Source organism: Bombina bombina, chromosome 1, assembly GCF_027579735.1.
Source record: "Bombina bombina isolate aBomBom1 chromosome 1, aBomBom1.pri, whole genome shotgun sequence".
In the NCBI taxonomy this organism is placed as follows: Eukaryota; Metazoa; Chordata; class Amphibia; order Anura; family Bombinatoridae; genus Bombina; species Bombina bombina.
The window spans coordinates 181,282,121-181,305,334 of NC_069499.1; the positions used below are offsets into that span (position 1 = coordinate 181,282,121).

At 43.1% G+C, this 23,214-nt stretch overlaps 1 protein-coding gene across 4 annotated transcripts in view; it reads right to left on the bottom strand.

The window, feature by feature from the left end:
• The window catches only part of BAZ1A (bromodomain adjacent to zinc finger domain 1A), a 762,668-nt gene that overhangs the window by 128,922 nt on the left and 610,532 nt on the right, over positions 1-23,214 (bottom strand). For all 4 annotated transcript variants that reach the window (XM_053697759.1, XM_053697757.1, XM_053697758.1 and 1 more), the window contains exon 20: positions 4,911-5,065. In XM_053697759.1, coding sequence (XP_053553734.1) covers positions 4,911-5,065 — 155 coding nt within the window. The remainder of the gene's footprint in view (positions 1-4,910; positions 5,066-23,214) is intronic.

A 23,214-nucleotide genomic window follows, 5' to 3' on the forward strand; every position in this document is an offset into this window, starting at 1 on the left:
ACCTTTCTCCCAAAAACAGCCTTGGACGAAGCAAAAGTATCAAATTTGTAAAATTTGGAAAAAGTGTGAAGAGACGACCAAGTTGCAGCCTTGCAAATCTGTTCAACAGAAGCATCATTTTTAAATGCCCATGAGGAAGCTACAGCCCTAGTGGAATGAGCCGAAATTCGTTCTGGAGGCTGCTGTCCAGCAGTCTCATATGCAACGCGGATGATACTCTTCAGCCAAAAAGAAAGAGGTAGCCGTAGCTTTCTGACCCCTACGTTTCCCAGAAAAAACAACAAATAATTAAGATGTTTGACGAAAATCCTTAAGTCGCCTGCAAGTAGAACTTCAAGGCACGGACTACGTCCAAATTATGTAACAGACGCTCCTTCTTAGAAGAAGGGTTAGGACACAAGGAAGGAACAACAATTTCCTGATTAATATTCTTATTAGAAACAACCTTAGGAAGAAAACCAGGTTTGGTACGTAACACCACATTATTAGAATGGAAAATAAGATAAGGAGAATCACATTGTAATGCCGAAAGCTCAGAAACTCTGCGAGCAGAAGAAATAGCAACCAAAAATAAAACGTTCCAATATAATAACCTAATATCTATGGAATGCATAGGTTCAAACGGAACCCCTTGAAGCACATTAAGAACTAAATTCAAACTCCAAGGAGGAGCAATTGGTCTAAACACAGGTCTGATTCTAGTCAGAGCCTGACAAAAAGACTGAACATCTGCCAGACGCTTGTGTAGCAAAATAGACAAAGCAGAAATCTGTCCCATTAAGGAACATGCTGACAAGCCTTTCTCCAATCCTTCTTGGAGAAAAGATAAAATTCTGGGAATCCTAACCCTACTCCATGAGTAGCCCTTGGATTCGCACCAATAAAGATATTTACGCCATATATTATGATAAATCTTTCTAGTAACAGGCTTGCGTGCTTGAATCAAGGTATCAATGACCGCATCAGAGAACCCCCGCTTAGATAAAATCAAGCTTTCAATTTCCAAGCAGTCAGCTGCAGAGAAACTAGATTCGGATGATGAAAGGGTCCCTGAATGAGAAGGTACTGCCTCAGTGGAAGCTTCCACGGTGGCAGAGATGACATGTCCATCAGATCGCAATATCAAGTCCTGCGAGGCCACGGAGGAGCGATGAGAATCACCGAAGCCCTCTCCTTTTTGACTCGAGCAATCACCCGGGGAAGGAGAGCAAATGGAGGGAACACATAAGCTAGGTTGAACGACCAAGGCGCTGCCAAGGCATCTATCAGTTCGGCCTGAGGATCCCTGGACCTGGATCCGTTGAATTTCATCAGTCTGAGGACCTTCATTAGATACATCTTTATTAAAGAAAATTTGCTCTTTACACTGTAAAGCCCTCTCAATACATGGGGGACAAAGTGTAACAGGGGGTTCCACAATGGCATCTAAACACATGGGACATGTACTTAGTTCAATGTCATCCATGTTAACAAACTTATAACAGAAAAAAACACAGGCAAACTTGGTCGAGTCACAGAAACAGTAATACTAATAAAGACTATAGTACTGTGTCTTTAAATACTCCCTCTGCGCTAACCCTCTTTATAGGCATAAAACAGAGAGAAGCTCTTAATATCTAATCTACACTCGTTGGACTAACTGGCCAAAAAAATGAAAAGCAACAGACACCTCGCCGCAGCTCTGCTGCGGCTCCTGCCTGCCTCCCCGTGCTCGACCTGATCACCCCTCGTACGGCGCTCCTAAGGTCACTTGTATAACTCTCAAAACAAGCGAACTTAGGGGCCGTGAGGAACGCTGCCAGACGGAACTAATGGAGAAGTAACTGTGCGGAAGCGCGCAAACATCAAGCCCCGCCCATCGTGGGCGTAAACATAAACACCTCCAAAAAACAAACTGAGAACCGCCATTTACCGGAGCCTTAATAAAGTTAAAAAACATGACCTCCGGTAGAGTACCCCAGCGTCAGCCCATATTGTCACCGCTACCAGAACTGCCCACATATTATACAGTGTCTAGCACCATCATACAAAGAAATCAAATTGTTCCAGCTGGTGCAAAAATGACTTATTGTGCAAAACAAGCTTGAGAAAGGGTCAAGTTTAGGCCTGAAACGTTGCTTGTTGATCCCTGTTTTGCACAATAAAAGTCATTTTTGCACCAGCTGGAACAATTTGATTTCTTTGTATCGATGCTGGGTTTGGTGAGCCTGTTCCTGGCTGTGCAGTGAGTGCTGTGCTTCACGCTACATTGTTGCAGTAGCACCATCATACCCCAACACTTCTTGGTCTCTCTCAGAACGTTAGGGGAATAAACGTATGTTAGATCTCATACTCTTGTACCTAGATGAGGAGTAACATATTGTAGCAGGGAAGCCCTTATTACACGTAGCCCCTGATAGCAAATATAAAGTACAGTTAAATCTGGAATATGCTGCAGAGCCCCAGAAGTAAAACAAAATTGCACCTACCTCCATGCTGAGGAACAGCATGAAAAACTCACAGTGTCAAGAGGTCCACTCTTCCTCCTGAGGTCCTGTGAAGATAGAGGGGTCTTAGTTAAATTTCTCTAAGACCAGCACATCAGAGCAGCACAATAATGGGAGGCGCAGCAAGGCTAAAACCCCACCAGTTCCCATAGCCATGAGGCTATAACGGCAGAGGCTGCTCTATAGTAAAACCATACACATTGGCACCATTTAAAAATAAAAAAAACTCTTGATTGAAGAATCTAAACTAAACACCTCACTTTACCTCTTCCTATCACTAACACAGGCAAAGAGAATGATTGGGTTGGGGGGGGGGGAGAAGGAAGGAGCTATTTATGCAGCTCTGCTGTGGAGCTCTTTGCCTCCTCCTGCTGACCAGTAGGCGATATCCCATAAGTAAGGATGAAATCCGTGGACTCGTCATATCTTGTAAAAGAAATCAAACCTTAAACCACCAAGTCTCATGACCTTGCAGTAATAGTTCCCTTTCTTTCAGGTTGATTAAGTAGTTGAAACAGATAATCTAAAGCAATATGACCAAACTTAAAGGGACACTGAACCCAATTTTTTTTCTTTTGTGATTTTAGGCAACTTTCTAATTTACTCCTATTATCAATTTTTCTTCGTTCTCTTGCTATCTTTATTTCAAAAAGAATGGATCTAAGCTTTTTTGGGGGGTTCAGACTCTGGACAGCCGTTTTTTATTGGTAGATGAATTTATCCACCAATCAGCAAGAACCCAGTTTGCTCACCAAAAATGGGCCGGCATCTTAACTTACATTCTTGCATTTCAAAGAAAGATAACAAGAGAATTAAGAAAATTTAATAGGAGTAAATTAGAAAGTTGCTTAAAATGTCATGCTCTATCTGAATCACAAAAGAAAAAAATTTGGGTTCAGTATCCCTTTAGGTCTGAGAAATCATCTAATGCCATTACCTGTAGAAGAAATCTATAAAATGAAATGTATGAAAGTTTATGCAGAACATTGGGGAATATGCACAGTAGCCAAATAGGTAGCCAAGTTTTGAACTGCTCATGACAGTACAGAAAATGAAGCCAGGTAAGGAGGAGACTGTCACAACCATGCACAATCTGATTTTCGTAATCTCAAAAAACATTTGAAAGGGAAGAAGAGGCCATAGCTGCTGCAGAGAGCTGGCTAAGTGAACAAGACGAGGACTTTTATCTCAAAGGGTTAAAGCTGTTGGAGCACTATTACAAGTGTATTAAACTTTGGGAGAATATGGTGAATAATATATAGGCTCCATTAAAATATCTATCTTTCTTCATGTCAGTCATTATAAGCACTACCTAGGAAAAGTATTCACTGTATTTATCAAATGCCTTATTTTTTAAATAGATATTAGATCTGAATCTAAATGTAATAATCTTTGTAACTGTCAAAAGATGAAATATTATGAGGTTACTGTAATTTAACATAACCAATAAGTTGAGAAGCTTTTCCGCTCGCCTTTTAGTACATGGAGCCCTATATGTCTAACAATTTAGAAATTTAAAGTGAAGGTAAACTTTGGTGAATGAAAGCCCGTTTTTTAAAAATACTATTAAAAACAGGGGCACTTTCATTCATCAAAGTTTACAAATCAGCCGTTTTATTAAAAACTTACCTTTTTTTCTTTTCACAGCTATAGCAGTTTACCCCTCCTAGAAATCCTCTTCACACCTCAGCAATGACTAATCCGGCTTCCTCCAATCACAGCATGGCCTCAAGCAATAACCACCCTGGGGGGAAAGCTGTGATTGGAGGAAGCAGGATTAGTCATTGCTGACGTGTGAAGAGAGGATTTCCAGAAGGGGTAAGCTGCTGTAGTTGTGAAAAAAACAAAGGTAATTTTTTAATCAAAACGGCTGATTTGTAAACAGATTTGTAAACTGATGAATGAAAGTGCCCCTGTTTTTAATAGTATTTTTAAAAAAATGGGCTTTCATTCATCAAAGTTTACCTTCACTTTAAACACTTATGTAATGCACTTTGAGGGGCTAAACTCCCCAAAATCAGTTATTCAGACTTAGGTACATTTTGACAGAAAGAAAAAGGGCAACTTTTGTTTTAAAATATTGCTGTAATTGATCCGTACAGATTGGTCTGTTATATCCACAGCTCTGTCTGATATTTCAATATGAGATTACTGACAGTGACTCCAGTGTGTATCGGTTTTCTAAAGACTTCAATATAAGCCTTTTTGACCTAATTGTCTGACACTTTAAAGTGAACCTCACCTTCCAAAACACTATCAGTGATAGGAGTAATGATTTTACACCTAAATTGTTACAAAATTAAATACAAAAAATAAAAATAAAACAAAATACAAAAAAAAATCAAACTATTAAGAAGGTTGATGAAAAGCAGGAAGGCTAGAGAAATATACCATGGTTTCAGTTATGCCAGGTTGAGTGCTTACCTTTCCTTTATGTTCTGCTTTTGCACACTATCAATGTCCATTTCCTCAATGCCTTGGTTTACATGTTTCATTGCTCCATTCTCTTTTGTTTCATCAAATAAGAATTCATAACAACATTTCTCAAGGGCTGTTCTCCAAGACTGTCTATCAAGCACCTGCATCCAAAGAAGAGGCCTGCATTGAACTTACTACAAATATAATCTTATGTTACATGATCACAATCACCTGAGAGGTGTAGAAAATAAACCTTATCCTAAAAAAACAATCAAATTATGCTTACCAGATAATTTCATTTCCTTCTGTATAAGGAGAGTCCACGGCTTCATTCCTTACTGCTGGGAAATACTGAACCTGGCCACCAGGAGAATGCAAAGACACCCCAGCCAAAGGCTTAAATACCTCTTCAACCAGTCATTCTGCCGAGGGAACAACAGAAGGAGAAATATCAGGGTATAAAAGGTGCTAGATGAGAAACATAAAATTTAGGGGGCCGCCCATTGGAGAAACACGGACGGGAGCCGTGGACTCTCCTTATACAGAAGGAAATGAAATTATCTGGTAAGCATAACTTATGTTTTCCTTCTTAATATAAGGAGAGTCCACGGCTTTATTCCTTACTTATACCCAAGCTCTAGAGGACACTGAATGATAACGGGAGGGACAAAAAAAGAGGCGGACCCTAATATGAGGGCACCACAGCCTACAAAACTTCTCCCCCGAAGGCTGTTTCTGCTGGAGCAAAAACATTAAACTTGTAAAATTTAGAAAAAAGTATGTAAGGTGGACCAGGTAGCCGCCTTACAAATCTGATCCATAGAGGCCTCATTCTTAAAGGCCCAAGAGGAAGCCACTGCTCTAATAGAATGAGCCGTAATTCTGAGGAGGTCTATCTCCCGCTGTCTCATAAGCGAAGCAGATAAGGCTCCTCAACGAAAAAGATAAGGAAGTCGAAGAGACCTTCTGACCCTTACGCTTCGCAGAATATGCCACAAACAAGGAAGAAGTTTGTCTAAAATCCTTAGTAGTCTGAAGATAAAACTTCAAGGCACACACCACATCCAAATTATGAAGTAAACGTTCCTTCGAAGAAGAAGGATTAGGACACAAAGAAGGGACCACAATCTCTTGATTGATGTTGCGGTCTGACACGACTTTAGGGAGAAACCCTAAATTAGTACGCAGGACAGCCTTATCCGAATAGAACACCAGATAAGGAGGCTCACATTGCAAGGCGGCAATCTCAGATACTCTGCGCCGAAGCAATATCCAATAGAAAAAATATAATTTATGCTTACCTGATAAATTCATTTCTCCTGTAGTGTAGTCAGTCCACGGGTCATCCATTACTTATGGGATTATATCTCCTCCCTAACAGGAAGTGCAAGAGGATCACCCAAGCAGAGCTGCTATATAGCTCCTCCCCTCTACGTCATACCCAGTCATTCGACCGAAAACCAAACGAGAAAGGAGAAAACTATAGGGTGCAGTGGTGACTGGAGTTTAATTTAAAATTTAGACCTGCCGTAAAAAACAGGGCGGGCCGTAGACTGACTACACTACAGGAGAAATGAATTTATCAGGTAAGCATAAATTATATTTTCTCCTGTTAAGTGTAGTCAGTCCACGGGTCATCCATTACTTATGGGATACCAATACCAAAGCTAAAAGTACACGGATGATGGGAGGGACAGGCAGGATCTTTACACGGAAGGAACCACTGCCTGTAAAACCTTTCTCCCAAAAACAGCCTCCGAAGAAGCAAAAGTGTCAAATTTGTAAAATTTTGAAAAAGTGTGAAGTGAAGACCAAGTTGCAGCCTTGCAAATCTGTTCAACAGAGGCCTCATTCTTAAAGGCCCAAGTGGAAGCCACAGCTCTAGTAGAATGAGCCGTAATCCTTTCAGGAGGCTGCTGTCCAGCAGTCTCATAGGCTAAACGTATTATGCTACGAAGCCAGAAAGAGAGAGAGGTAGCCGAAGCTTTTTGACCTCTCCTCTGTCCATAATAAACGACAAACAGGGAAGAAGTTTGACGAAAATCTTTAGTTGCCTGCAAATAACATTTCAGGGCACGGACGACGTCCAGATTGTGCAGAAGTCGTTCCTTCTTTGAAGAAGGGTTAGGGCACAATGATGGAACAACAATCTCCTGATTGATATTCTTGTTAGTGACTACCTTAGGTAAGAACCCAGGTTTAGTACGCAGAACTACCTTGTCTGAATGAAAAATCAGATAAGGAGAATCACAATGTAAGGCCGATAACTCAGAGACTCTTCGAGCCGAGGAAATAGCCATTAAAAACAGAACTTTCCAAGATAACAGCTTGATATCAATGGAATGAAGGGGTTCAAACGGAACACCTTGCAAAACGTTAAGAACTAAGTTTAAGCTCCACGGCGGAGCAACAGTCTTAAACACAGGCTTAATCCTAGCCAAAGCCTGACAAAAAGCCTGAACGTCTGGAACTTCTGACAGACGTTTGTGTAAAAGGATAGACAGAGCTGAGATCTGTCCCTTTAACGAACTAGCAGATAAACCCTTTTCTAAACCTTCTTGTAGAAAAGACAATATCCTAGGAATCCTAACCTTACTCCATGAGTAACTCTTGGATTCGCACCAATATAAGTATTTACGCCATATTTTATGGTAAATTTTCCTGGTAACTGGTTTCCTAGCCTGTATTAAGGTATCAATCACTGACTCAGAGAATCCCCGCTTTGATAGAATCAAGCGTTCAATCTCCATGCAGTCAGCCTCAGAGAAATTAGATTTGGATGTTTGAAAGGACCCTGAATCAGAAGGTCCTGTCTCAGAGGCAGAGACCATGGTGGACAGGACGACATGTCCACTAGATCTGCATACCAGGTCCTGCGTGGCCACGCAGGCGCTATTAGAATCATCGATGCTCTCTCCTGTTTGATCCTGGCAATCAATCGAGGAAGCATCGGGAAGGGTGGAAACACATAAGCCATGTTGAAGACCCAAGGTGCTGTCAGAGCATCTATCAGTACCACTCCCGGGTCCCTGGACCTGGATCCGTAACAAGGAAGCTTGGCGTTCTGGCGAGACGCCATGAGATCCAGATCTGGTTTGCCCCAATGATGAAGCAGTTGGGCAAACACCTCCGGATGAAGTTCCCACTCCCCCGGATGAAAAGTCTGGCGACTTAGAAAATCCGCCTCCCAGTTCTCCACGCCTGGGATGTGGATCGCTGACAGGTGGCAAGAGTGAGACTCTGCCCAGCGAACTATCTTTGAGACTTCCATCATCGCTAGGGAACTCCTTGTCCCTCCCTGATGGTTGATGTAAGCCACAGTCGTGATGTTGTCCGACTGAAACCTGATGAACCTCAGAGTTGCTTACTGAGGCCAAGCCAGAAGAGCATTGAAAACTGTTCTTAATTCCAGAATGTTTATTGGAAGGAGTCTCTCCTCCTGAGTCCATGATCCCTGAGCCTTCAGGGAATTCCAGACTGCGCCCCAACCTAGAAGGCTGGCGTCTGTTGTTACAATCGTCCAATCTGGCCTGCGGAAGGGCATCCCCTTGGACAGATGTGGCCGAGAAAGCCACCATAGAAGAGAATCTCTGGTCTCTTGATCCAGATTTAGCAGAGGGGACAAATCTGAGTAATCCCCATTCCACTGACTTAGCATGCACAATTGCAGCGGTCTGAGATGCAGGCGTGCAAAAGGTACTATGTCCATTGCCGCTACCATTAAGCCGATTACCTCCATGCACTGAGCCACTGACGGGTGTTGAATGGAATGAAGGACACGGCAAGCATTTAGAAGTTTTGATAACCTGTCCTCTGTCAGGTAAATTTTCATTTCTACAGAATCTATAAGAGTCCCTAAGAAGGGAACTCTTGTGAGTGACAATAGAGAACTCTTTTCTACGTTCACCTTCCACCCATGCGACCTTAGAAATGCCAGAACTAACTCTGTATGAGACTTGGCAGTTTGGAAACTTGACGCTTGTATCAGAATGTCGTCTAGGTACGGAGCTACCGCTATTCCTCGCGGTCTTAGTACCGCCAGAAGAGAGCCCAGAACCTTTGTAAAGATTCTTGGAGCCGTAGCTAACCCGAAGGGAAGAGCTACAAACTGGTAATGCCTGTTTAGGAAGGCAAACCTTAGATACCGGTAATGATCCTTGTGAATCGGTATGTGAAGGTAGGCATCCTTTAAATCCACTGTGGTCATGTACTGACCCTCTTGGATCATAGGTAAGATGGTCCGAATAGTTTCCATTTTGAACGATGGAACTCTTAGGAATTTGTTTAGGATCTTTAAGTCCAAGATTGGTCTGAAGGTTCCCTCTTTTTTGGGAACCACAAACAGATTTGAATAAAACCCTTGTCCGTGTTCCGACCGCGGAACTGGGTGGATCACTCCCATTAGTAAGAGGTCTTGTACACAGCGTAGAAACGCCTCTTTCTTTATCTGGTTTGCTGATAACCTTGAAAGATGAAATCTCCCTTGTGGAGGAGAAGCTTTGAAGTCCAGAAGATATCCCTGAGATATGATCTCCAACGCCCAGGGATCCTGGACATCTCTTGCCCAAGCCTGGGCGAAGAGAGAAAGTCTGCCCCCCACTAGATCCGTTTCCGGATCGGGGGCCCTCACTTCATGCTGTCTTAGGGGCAGCAGCAGGTTTTCTGGCCTGCTTGCCCTTGTTCCAGGACTGGTTAGGTTTCCAGCCCTGTCTGTAGCGAGCAACAGTTCCTTCCTTTCTTGGAGCGGAGGAAGTTGATGCTGCTCCTGCCTTGAAGTTACGAAAGGCACGAAAATTAGACTGTTTAGCCCTTGGTTTGGCCCTGTCTTGAGGCAGGGCATGGCCCTTACCTCCAGTAATGTCAGCGATAATTTCTTTCAAACCGGGCCCGAATAATGTCTGCCCTTTGAAAGGAATGTTAAGCAATTTAGATTTAGAAGTCACATCAGCTGACCAGGATTTAAGCCACAGCGCTCTACGCGCTTGAATGGCGAATCCGGAGTTCTAAGCCGTAAGTTTAGTTAAGTGTACTACGGCATCAGAAATAAATGAATTAGCTAGCTTAAGGACTTTAAGCTTGTTTATAATCTCATCCAATGGAGCTGTGCTAAGGGTCTCTTCCAGAGACTCAAACCAGAATGCCGCCGCAGCCGTGACAGGCGCAATGCATGCAAGGGGTTGTAATATAAAACCTTGCTGAACAAACATTTTCTTAAGGTAACCCTCTAACTTTATCCATTGGATCTGAAAAAGCACAGCTATCCTCCACCGGGATAGTGGTGCGCTTAGCCAGAGTAGAAACTGCTCCCTCCACCTTAGGGACCGTCTGCCATAAGTCCCGTGTGGTGGCGTCTATTGGAAACATTTTTCTAAATATAGGAGGGGGTGAAAAAGGCACACCGGGTCTATCCCACTCCTTGTTAACAATTTCTGTAAGCCTTTTAGGTATAGGAAAAACGTCAGTACACGCCGGTACCGCAAAATATTTATCCAGCCTACATACTTTCTCTGGAATTGCAACCGTGTTACAATCATTCAGAGCCGCTAATACCTCCCCTAGTAATACACGGAGGTTCTCAAGCTTAAATTTAAAATGTCTGAGTCCAGTTTACTTGGATCAGATCCGTCACCCACAGAATGAAGCTCTCCGTCCTCATGTTCTGCAAATTGTGACGCAGTATCAGACATGGCTCTATTATTATCAGCGCACTCTGTTCTTACCCCAGAGTGATCGCGTTTACCCCTAAATTCTGGCAATTTAGATAGTACTTCAGTCATAACATTAGCCATGTCTTGCAAAGTGATTTGTATGGGCCGCCCTGATGTACTTGGCGCCACAATATCACGCACCTCCTGAGCGGGAGGCGAAGGTACTGACACGTGAGGAGAGTTAGTCGGCATAACTTCCCCCTCGTTGTCTGGTGATAATTTCTTTACATGTACAGATTGGCTTTTATTTAAAGTAGCATCAATGCAATTAGTACACAAATTTCTATTGGGCTCCACATTGGCCTTTAAACATAGTGAACAAAGAGATTCATCTGTGTCAGACATGTTTAAACAGACTAGCAATGAGACTAGCAAGCTTGGAAATACTTTTCTAAATAAATTTACAAGCAATATAAAAAACGCTACTGTGCCTTTAAGAAGCACAAAAAGCTGTCACAGTTGAAATAACAATGAACCAAAATAGTTATAGCAACCAATTTTTCACAGTAAATGTATTAAGTTAGCAAAGGATTGCACCCACCAGCAAATGGATGATTAACCCCTTAATACCCAAAAAACGGATAACAATTTAATAATTAACGTTTTTATCACAGTCAAAACACACTGTCACAGGTCTGCTGTGAGCGATTACCTCCCTCAAAACTAGTTTTGGAGACCCCTGAGCTCTGTAGAGACGTCCTGGATCATGGAGGAAGAAATAGGAAGACTGTGACTAAATTTTTACTGCGCAATAAAAGCGCTAAAATAGGCCCCTCCCACTCATATTACAACAGTGGGGAAGCTCAGTAAACTGTTTTTATTCAGAAACAAACGACAGCCATGTGGTAAAAATCATGCCCATAAAGTTTTATCACCAAGTACCTCAGAAAAAACGATTAACATGCCAGTAAACGTTTTAAAAATGAAAATTATGAAATGTTATTAATAAGCCTGCTGCTAGTCGCTATCACTGCAGTGCAGGCTCAAATATTACTTTAATATAGACAGTATTTTCTTAGTGAAATTCCATTCCCCAGAAATACCTCAGAGTATACATACATACATATCAGCCTGATACCAGTCGCTACTACTGCATTTAAGGCTGCACTTACATTACATCGGTATTAGCAGTATTTTCTCAGTCAATTCCATTCCTTAGAAAATAATATACTGCACATACCTCCTTGCAGGTGGGCCCTGCCTGCTATCCCCTGTTCTGAAGTTACCTCACTCCTCAGAATGGCCGAGAACAGCAAGTGGATCTTAGTTACGACCGCTAAGATCATAGACAAACTCAGGCAGATTCTTCTCGTTTAAAATAACAAACTTTTGATTGAAGAAATAAAAACTAAGTTTAACACACCACAGTCCTCTCACACGTCCTATCTATTAGTTAGGTGCAAGAGAATGACTGGGTATGACGTAGAGGGGAGGAGCTATATAGCAGCTCTGCTTGGGTGATCCTCTTGCACTTCCTGTTAGGGAGGAGATATAATCCCATAAGTAATGGATGACCCGTGGACTGACTACACTTAACAGGAGAAAGAACGTTCCAGGACAACAACTTAATGTCAATTTCATGCATAGGCTCAAAGGGAGCCCGTTGCAATACTTTGAGAACCAGATTCAGACTCCAAGGGGGAGCCGAAGATCTGAACACAGGTCAGATCCTAATCAGAGCCTTAACAAAAAACTGAACATCTGGAAGCTCAGAGAGCCTCTTGTGCAGTAAAACAGACGAGGCCGAAATCTGTCCCCTCAGGTAACTGCCCGAAAGACCCTTCTCCAGTCCATCCTGGAGAAACAATAGAATCCTGGCAACCTTAACTTTATTCCAGGGAAATCCACGCTCTTCACACCAGTATAAGTATTTTCTCCACACCTTATGATAGATGCGACGCGTAACCGGCTTACAAGCTTGAATGAGTATCAATAACTCAATCAGAAAACCCTCTCTTGGCAAGGACTAAACATTTAATCTCCACGAAGTCAGCCTCAGAAAATCTAGATCTTGATGAACAAAAGGACCTTGTTCCAGCAGATCCCTGCAACAAGGTAACTTCCATGGAGGAGAAGATGACATCCTCACTTGATCCGCGAACCACGTCCTTCACGGCCACAATGGAGCAATCAGTATTACCGACGCCTGCTTCTGCTTGATGCGGGCCACTACCCGAGGAAGGAGTGGTAACGGCGGAAAAAGATGGATTAGACTGAACGTCCAAGGCACTGCTAATGCATCTACTAGCTCCGCCTAAAGGATCCCTGGACCTCGACCCATATCTGGGTAGCTTGGTATTGGGAGGAGACGCCATGAGATCTATCTCCAGCGTCCCCCACATAGTGCATATCTCCGCAAACACTTCGGGATGGAGAGACCATTCCTCCGGATGAAAGCATTGTCTGCTGAGAAAATCCGCTTCCCAGTTGTCCACACCTGGAATGTGGATTGCTGACAGTGAACAGCTGTGGGCCTCCGCCCACTCAAGAATCTGAAATACTTCCCTCATTCCTAGGGAGCTTCTCGTTCCCCCATGATGGTTGATGTAAGACACCCAGAAGAGGTCAAGCTTTCAGAGCATTGTAGATTGCTCGCAGTTCCAGAATGTTGATCAGGAGGAAGCGTTCCTCCCGAGACCACAGGACCTGTGCCTTCTTGGCGCCCCAAACAGCTCGTCCGTAGACACAATCTCACAGGATGGTCTTAGAAAGGATGTCCCTCAGGACAGATGATCTGGACAGAGCCACCAAGAGAGCGATTCTCTCGACCGGCTGTCCAGGGAAATCTGTTGAGACAAATCCGAATGATCGCCGTTCCACTGTTTCAGCATGCACAGCTGAAATGGTCTGAGACGGAACCTGGCAAAGGGAATGATGTTCATGCTGGACACCATGAGACCAATTACCTCCATACACTAAGCCACAGATGGCCTTAAGGAGGTCAAGACATGCCAAATTACATGCCAAAGCTAGCTTGCATCGTCTCTGGTCGGTTAGAAATATCCTCATGGATATTGAGTCTATTATAGTACCCAGAAATTCTACCCTGGTGCTTGGAATAAGAGAACTCTTTTCTAAGTTTATCTTCCATCCATGTGATCGAAGAAGGGAGAAAAAAAGATACTGAATGGTCCTCTGCCAGATGAAAATATGGTGCTTGAACCAGAATGTCGTCAAAGTAGGGAGCTACTGCTATACCTTGGGTTCTGGCGACGGCCAGGAGAGCCTCTAGAACCTTTGCAAAGATTCTTGGAGCAGTAGCTAGACCAAACGGAAGAGCAATGACCTGGAAGTGCTGATCCAGGAACGCAAACCTTAGGAACTGGAAGTGGTCCCTGTGGATTGGAACTAGAAGGTAGGCATCCTTCAGATCTATAGTGGTCATGAACTGTCCTTACTGAACTAGAGGAATGATGGACCTTGTCGTCTCCATCTTGAACGAGGAGACATTTAGAAACTTTAGGTCCAGAATCGGACGGAAAGTTCTCTCCTTCTTTGGGACCACAAACAGTTTTAAGTAGTATCCCAAACCTCTTTCTGCCATAGGCACCGGGACAATGACCCCTAAGGAGGACAGATCCCGCACGCACCCCAGAAAGGGAATCATTTTTTAAAGGCAGACAAAGGGGAAAAGGAAGATCCAATTCTATCCCACTCGTTCTTAATAATGTTCACCATCTTTACAGGTACAGGAAAAGTTAGAGGCACTACCCTGTCCTTGTACACTGTCTAATTTAGGGATCAAAGGTTCATCAGGCAACTTTGCCTCTGGAACCTCTAATGTCGACAGAACCTCCTTTAGAAGAAAACTTAAATGTTCAATCTTAAATCTAAAGGCTGGCTCCTCCACGGCAGGAGGCCTAGAGGTAGCAGTCTCCGATCCAGAAATTTCACCCGTTGAAGACAGAGTGTGACCCATCCGGGGATACTTGAAAAGCAGAAAAATCTAATAAATCACTAGATGTCCCCTGGACCGGAGAGCTATGTTTAACCTTTTGCTTGCTCTTAGCAGGGCGAGGTAAAGCACTAAGAGGAAGACTCTCCCTGCATCTTCAGACTCAAACTTTCATCAATGCTCTCATTGAGAGGCTGACGAGACTACATAAAACTCCAGTTCCATATCCCTCTCCTGAGGAACAACACCGAAATCTTCTGACACTTCTCTGCCATCCTCCTGTGACGAAAAGCAAAACATGACTGAGGGATGGGGGAAGTGGGAGGGGTATTTAAGCCTTTGGCTGGGGTGTCTTTTCCTCCTCCTTGTGGCCAGGTTCAGTATTTTCATACAGCAAACTAGGCTAACAAGCTTGTTACCCTAACTAAATGACTTTCCATATAAAAGCTACAAAACCTGCACTAAAAATCTTTTTGGCAGGTAATCTCTATACCAGCTCAGAAACTAAGATTAACTGCCTGGGAGGGCGTCTTGAGACTGGGTATTTCAATATACGTACAAGGTTCTCTACTTACAGAGAATCTGTACACTTGATAAGACATTTTGCAGTTTAACATTTTATAACTATGTGATATAGACATGTCAGAATACTATAAAAAAGAATAAATGTGTTTTTATGTAAACTCTCTGTGTAAATAATTCTCCCTGTGTGTTTGTTCGTCCTTAAACCATGCAATGAGTGAGCTGAGAGAAGGGCCACTTTATGGGGACTTGCCATTTTTAGAAGTAGATCTATTTAATCATAGAAGCAGAAGATGGACATACACTCAAAGCACAGCTCAGACAAATCATCTACGCCTGGTGTGGAGCAAATGTCTCAGCCATTCACTATATTTCTAGAGATGAGTGTTGCCCAGCAAGACACAATCCATTGACATTCACAAGTACTGCTGGGTAACATGGTTTTAAACTATATAGTAGGTAGGTAAAAAAATACCAGGGAGTATTGGATGTGGGAAAGGGGAATTCTAACGGAGCCCCTATTTACCACTCTGTTTAACCTACAGCAGGAGAATGTGATCACTTAAACCAGTACTGTCATTTATATTCCTAAAATGTAGTGTATAATACACCACTACTCATTATAAGGTTAATTGCTTTATTAAAAAGAAATAGGAAAGTCAAAAATAAACTTTTTAATAAAAAAATAAACTCATTTTAACTTCTATTTTCAAATAAGTGATGTTCTTTTTGTATCCCTTGTTGAAAAAGAATGTGCACATATCCTACACTAGTGTGAGCTAGCTATTGATTGGTGCCTGCACACATTTGTCTCATGTGTTTAGCTAACTTGATGTGTTCAGCTAGCTGCCAGTAGTGCAATGCTGTTCATTCAGCAAAGGGAAACAAGATAGTATAGGAAATGTCATAATATAAGTCAAATGAAAAGTTGCTTAAAATTGTATGTTCTATCCAAATCATGAAAAACTTTTTGGATTTCCTGTTCCTTTAAAATATTTAAACATGAATTTACCCTGCGCTAGCGGTGTACAGCTTAGCTTAAAGGGACATTAAACCCAATTTTTTTCCTTTCATGATTCAGATAGAGAATACCATTTTTTTTTAAACCTTTTATTTGTTAACCAACAGTTGGCATAATTAAGCATTGATACAAAAAAAAAAACAAAAAAAAAACACATGATCAAAATCTTCAAGTGTTCATGCATAATTACAAAACATATCGTGATGCATAACAAAAATCAATATAGAGTGTGCAGAACATCTTGACCCAAAACATATATGCTCATTGTTGGGGTTTTCCTTATTTTCACAGGTACAAAAACAAAACAACTACCACACAAACAAACAAACATAAAAAAAGAAGAAAAAGAAAAAAAAAAAAACAGAATTTATGCTTACCTGATAAATTACTTTCTCTTACGGTGTATCCAGTCCACGGATTCATCATTACTTGTGGGATATTCTCAATCCCTACAGGAAGTGGCAAAGAGAGCACACAGCAAAGCTGTCAATATAGCTCCCCTCAGGCTCCGCCCCCCCAGTCATTCGACCGAAGGTTAGGAGAAAAAGGAGAACCATAGGGGTGCAGTGGTGACTGTAGTTATTTTAAAAATTAAATTTGAACCTGACTTAATTGTCAGGGCGGGCCGTGGACTGGATACACCGTACGAGAAAGTAATTTATCAGGTAAGCATAAATTCTGTTTTCTCTTACTTGGTGTATCCAGTCCACGGATTCATCCTTACTTGTGGGATACCAATACCAAAGCTTTAGGACACGGATGAAGGGAGGGAACAAGTCAGGTAACCTAAACGGAAGGCACCACTGCTTGCAAAACCTTTCTCCCAAAAATAGCCTCCGAAGAAGCAAAAGTATCGAATTTGTAAAATTTGGCGAATGTATGCAGTGAAGACCAAGTCGCTGCCTTACAAATCTGTTCAACAGAAGCCTCATTCTTGAAAGCCCATGTGGAAGCCACAGCTCTGGTGGAATGAGCTGTAATTCGTTCAGGAGGCTGCTGTCCAGCAGTCTCATAAGCCAATCGTATGATGCTTTTCAGCCAGAAGGAAAGAGAGGTAGCAGTCGCTTTCTGACCTCTCCTCTTACCAGAATAGACAACAAACAAGGATGATGTTTTTCTGAAATCTTTGGTTACTTTTAAATAGAATTTTAAAGCACGAACCACGTCAAGATTGTGTAAAAGTCGTTCCTTCCTAGAAACTGGATTAGGACACAGAGAAGGAACAATGATTTCCTGGTTAATATTCTTATTAGAAACCACATTTGGAAGGAAACCAGGTTTGGTACGCAAAACAACCTTATCTGCATGGAACACCAGATAGGGTGAATTACACTGCAAAGCAGACAATTCAGAAACTCTTCGAGCAGAAGAAATGGCTACTAAAAACAAAACTTTTTAAGATAATAACTTAATATCTATGGAATGCAAAGGTTCAAACGGAACCCCTTGAACTGAAAGAACTAAATTTAGACTCCATGGAAGAGCCACAGGCTTGTAAACAGGCTTGATTCTAACTAGGGCCTGTGCAAACACCTGAACGTCTGGTACAGCTGCCAGACGCTTATGGAACAGGATAGACAGAGCAGATATCTGTCCCTTTAAGGAACTAGCTGACAGACCTTTCTCCAATCCTTCTTGGAGAAAGGACAATATCCTTGGAATCCTAACCTTACTCCACGAGTAACCCTTGGATTCACACCAACAAAGATATTTCCGCCATATCTTATGGTAAATTTTCCTGGTGACAGGCTTTCTGGCCTGTATCAGAGTGTCTATAACTGATTCAGAGAAACCACGCTTAGCTAGAATTAAGCGTTCAATCTCCAAGCAGTCAGTTGCAGAGAAACTAGATTTGGATGCTTGAAAGGACCTTGAATTAGAAGATCCTGCCTCGATGGCAGTTTCCATGGTGGGACCGATGACATGTCCACTAGGTCTGCATACCAAGTCCTGCGTGGCCACGCAGGTGATATCAGAATTACCGAAGCCTTCTCCTGTTTGATTCTGGCTACTAGCCGAGGGAGAAGAGGAAACGGTGGAAATACATAAGCTAGACTGAATGACCAAGGCGCTATTAATGCATCTATCAATGCCGCCTTGGGATCCCTGGATCTGGATCCGTAAAGGGGAAGTTTGGTGTTCTGACGGGACGCCATCAGATTCAATTCTGGAATGCCCCATAGCTGGGTCAGCTGAGCAAAAACCTCCGGGTGGAGTTCCCACTCCCCCGGATGGAAAGTCGGACGACTTAGAAAATCCGCCTCCCAGTTGTCTACCCCTGGGATGTGAATTGCAGATAGATGGCAGGAGTGATCCTCCGCCCATTTGATGATCTTGGATACTTCCTTCATCGCTAGGGAACTCTTTGTTCCTCCCTGATGATTGATGTACGCTACAGTCGTGATGTTGTCCGACTGAAATCTGATGAATTTGGCCTCCGCTAGTTGAGGCCATGCCTGGAGCGTATTGAATATCACTCTCAACTCCAAAATGTTTATCGGGAGAAGAGATTCTTCCCGAGACCATAGACCCTGAGCCTTCAGGGAGTCCCAGACCGCACCCCAGCCTAACAGACTGGCATCGGTCGTGACAATGATCCACTCCGGTCTGCGGAAACTCATTCCCTGAGACAGGTGATCTTGAGACAACCACCAGAGAAGAGAGTCTCTGGTTTTCTGGTCCATTTGTATTTGAGGAGACAAATCTGCGTAATCCCCATTCCACTGTTTGAGCATGCACAGTTGCAGTGGTCTGAGATGAATTTGGGCAAAAGGGACTACGTCCATTGCCGCAACCATTAAACCAATTACCTCCATGCACTGAGCCACAGAAGGCAGAGGAATGGAATGAAGAACTCGGCAAGTATTCAACAGTTTTGACTTCCTGACCTCTGTCAGAAAGATTTTCATTTCTACCGAGTCTATTAGTGTTCCCAGGAAGGGAACCCTTGTGAGCGGGGACAGAGAACTTTTTTCTACGTTCACCTTCCACCCGTGAGACCTTAGAAAGGCCAGAACAATGTCCTTATGAGCCTTGGCTCTGTGAAAAGACAACGCCTGTATTAAGATGTCGTCTAGGTAAGGTGCTACTGCAATGCCCTGCAGTCTTAGTACCGCTTGAAGGGACCCTAGCACCTTTGTGAAAATTCTGGGAGCGGTGGCCAACCCGAAAGGAAGAGCCACGAACTGGTAATGTTTGTCCAGAAATGCGAACCTTAGGAACTGATGGTGATCTTTGTGGATAGGAATATGTAGATACGCATCCTTTAGATCCATGGTAGTCATATATTGACCTTCCTGGATCATTGGCAAGATTGTCCGAATGGTTTCCATCTTGAAAGACGGAACTCTGAGGAATTTGTTTAGAATTTTTAGATCTAGGATTGGCCTGAAAGTTCCTTCCTTTTTGGGAACTACAAACAGGTTTGAGTAAAAGCCCAGTCCTTGTTCTGCAATTGGAACTGGGTGTATCACTCCCATTTTTAGAAGATCTTCTACACAGCGTAAGAACGCCTGTTTCTTTGTTTGGTCTGAAGACAAACGAGAAATGTGGAACCTTCCCCTTGGGGGAGAATCCTTGAATTCTAGAAGGTACCCCTGAGCAACTATTTCTAATGCCCAGGGATCTGGAACATCTCTTGCCCAAGCCTGAGCAAAGAGAGAAAGTCTGCCCCCTACTAGATCCGATCCCGGATCGGGGGCTACCCCTTCATGCTGTCTTGGTAGCAGGAGCAGGCTTCTTGGCCTGTTTACCCTTATTCCAGCCCTGCAAGGGTTTCCAGGTTGCTTTGGGCTGGGAAGCGTTGTCTTGCTTTGCGGCAGCAGAGGTTGCAGCAGGTCCGCTCCTGAAGTTGCGAAAGGAGCGAAAATTAGCCTTGTTTTTGGCCTTAAAGGGCCTATCTTGTGGAAGGGCATGGCCCTTGCCCCCAGTGATATCCGAAATAATTTCTTTCAGCTCTGGGCCGAATAGGGTTTTCCCCTTGAAGGGAATATTTAACAGTTTCGTTTTGGACGACGCATCCGCCGACCACGATTTGAGCCAAAGCGCTCTTCGCGCCATGATGGCAAAACCAGAGTTTTTCGCCGCTAACTTAGCTAATTGGAAAGCGGCATCAGTGATAAAAGAATTAGCCAGCTTTAGAGCATGAATTCTATCCATGACCTCATTGTATGAAGTCTCCCTCTGGAGCGACTCCTCCAGAGCCTCGAACCAAAAAGCCGCTGCAGTAGTTCGGAATAATGCAGGCAATTGGTTGAAGAAGAAAACCTTGCTGAACAAAAATTTTCTTCAGCAATCCTTCCAATTTTTTATCCATAGGATCTTTGAACGCACAACTGTCCTCTATTGGTATAGTTGTAAGCTTAGCAAGTGTTGAAACAGCCCCCTCCACCTTAGGGACCGTCTGCCACGCGTCCCGCCTGGGGTCGTTTATGGGGAACAATTTCTTAAAGATGGGGGGGGGGGGGGAACAAAGGGTACACCTGGTCTCTCCCACTCCCTAGTCACAATATCCGCCACCCTCTTTGGGATCGGAAATGCCTCAGTGTATACAGGGACCTCTAAAAACCTGTCCATTTTACACAATTTTTCTGGGACCACCATGGGGTCACAATCATCCAGCGTAGCTAAAACCTCCTTAAGCAGGACGCGGAGGTGTTCCAGCTTAAATTTAAACGCTAAGGAATCTGACTCTGCCCGCTGAGAAACTTTTCCTGTGTCAGAAATTTCTCCCTCAGACAGACCGTCCCTCACTGCTACTTCTGAGTGTTGTGAGGGTACTACAGATAAATCATCCAAAACTTCTGATTGCTCATCCTCTGTATTTAAAACTGAGCTATCGCGCTTCTTTGGAAAAACTGGCAGTTTGGATAAAAATGCTGCAAGGGAATTATCCATTACTGCTGCTAATTGTTGTAAAGTAATAGGGGCCAATGCGCTAGAGGTACTAGGCATCGCTTGCGCGGGCGTAACTGGTGTTGACACATGGGGAGAGGAAGAAGGACTATCTTCATTACCTTCCGTTAAGGAATCATCTTGGGCTACATTTTTAAGTGTCACTAGATGGTCTTTAAAATGCTTAGATGTTTTAGCACATTTTAAACATAAATGCAATGGGGGTACCGCCATGGCTTTTAAACATAAAGAACAAGGTCTATCTGAAGACTCAGACATGTTTGACAGACTTGGACAGCACTACAATACAGTAAAAATCACTTTTTGAAAAAACGTTACTGTGTCTTTAAATAATAAAAAGCACACACTTTTTTACCAAATCACCTAAAAACATCCGATCTTTATGAAATTTTCACCACATGATCCTAATGCTTTGAAATGATTGCACACAAATTTTCAAATCAATTAACCCCTTATTGCCCAAACCGGAGCAAATTGAAGTAAACTACCGGTTTAACACACTACAGCACGGCGCCACAGTCTTTGCTGTGGCCCTACCTTCCTTTTGGGTTATTTGTAGAAGAAAAATAAGCCTCCCTGAAGTCCTCCTGCACTCTCAGGACTCTACACGTGAAGCTGCATGAAGCTGTCTTGCAAATCAACTGCGCAACTGAGGCGCGAAAATGAGGCCCCCTCCCTCTTCATTCCAGAGTTATGGGGCCTTCCTGAGTCAGATTAGGTGTCTTACAATATGCCAGGCGTAATAAAAACCCCAAAAGTGTTTCCAACGTCTAAAACACTTGAACAAATATAAGATTACACTAATAAAGTAATCGATTTAGCCCATCACAGTGTCTACCAGTATTTAAGCCCTTAACTGAAGCCATCCTTCTATACTGCGTCTCAGAAAACAGAATTTATGTTTACCTGATAAATTACTTTCTCCAACGGTGTGTCCGGTCCACGGCGTCATCCTTACTTGTGGGATATTCTCTTCCCCAACAGGAAATGGCAAAGAGCCCAGCAAAGCTGGTCACATGATCCCTCCTAGGCTCCGCCTACCCCAGTCATTCGACCGACGTTAAGGAGGAATATTTGCATAGGAGAAACCATATGTTACCGTGGTGACTGTAGTTAAAGAAAATAAATTATCAGACCTGATTAAAAAAACCAGGGCGGGCCGTGGACCGGACACACCTATGTTGGAGAAAACAGAATTTATGTTTACCTGATAAATTTCTTTCTCCAACGGTGTGTCCGGTCCACGGCGTCATCCTTACTTGTGGGATATTCTCTTCCCCAACAGGAAATGGCAAAGAGCCCAGCAAAGCTGGTCACATGATCCCTCCTAGGCTCCGCCTACCCCAGTCATTCGACCGACGTTAAGGAGGAATATTTGCATAGGAGAAACCATATGGTACCGTGGTGACTGTAGTTAAAGAAAATAAAATATCAGACCTGATTAAAAAAACCAGGGCGGGCCGTGGACCGGACACACCGTTGGATAAAGAAATTTATCAGGTAAACATAAATTCTGTTTTCTCCAACATCGGTGTGTCCGGTCCACGGCGTCATCCTTACTTGTGGGAACCAATACCAAAGCTTTAGGACACGGATGAAGGGAGGGAGCAAATCAGGTCACCTAAATGGAAGGCACCACGGCTTGCAAAACCTTTCTCCCAAAAATAGCCTCAGAAGAAGCAAAAGTATCAAACTTGTAAAATTTGGTAAAAGTGTGCAGTGAAGACCAAGTCGCTGCCCTACATATCTGATCAACAGAAGCCTCGTTCTTGAAGGCCCATGTGGAAGCCACAGCCCTAGTGGAATGAGCTGTGATTCTTTCGGGAGGCTGCCGTCCGGCAGTCTCGTAAGCCAATCTGATGATGCTTTTAATCCAAAAAGAGAGAGAGGTAGAAGTTGCTTTTTGACCTCTCCTTTTACCTGAATAAACAACAAACAAGGAAGATGTTTGTCTAAAATCCTTTGTAGCATCTAAATAGAATTTTAGAGCGCGAACAACATCCAAATTGTGCAACAAACGTTCCTTCTTTGAAACTGGCTTTGGACACAGAGAAGGTACGATAATCTCCTGGTTAATGTTTTTGTTAGAAACAACTTTTGGAAGAAAACCAGGTTTAGTACGTAAAACCACCTTATCTGCATGGAACACCAGATAAGGAGGAGAACACTGCAGAGCAGATAATTCTGAGACTCTTCTAGCAGAAGAAATCGCAACTAAAAACAAAACTTTCCAAGATAATAACTTAATAT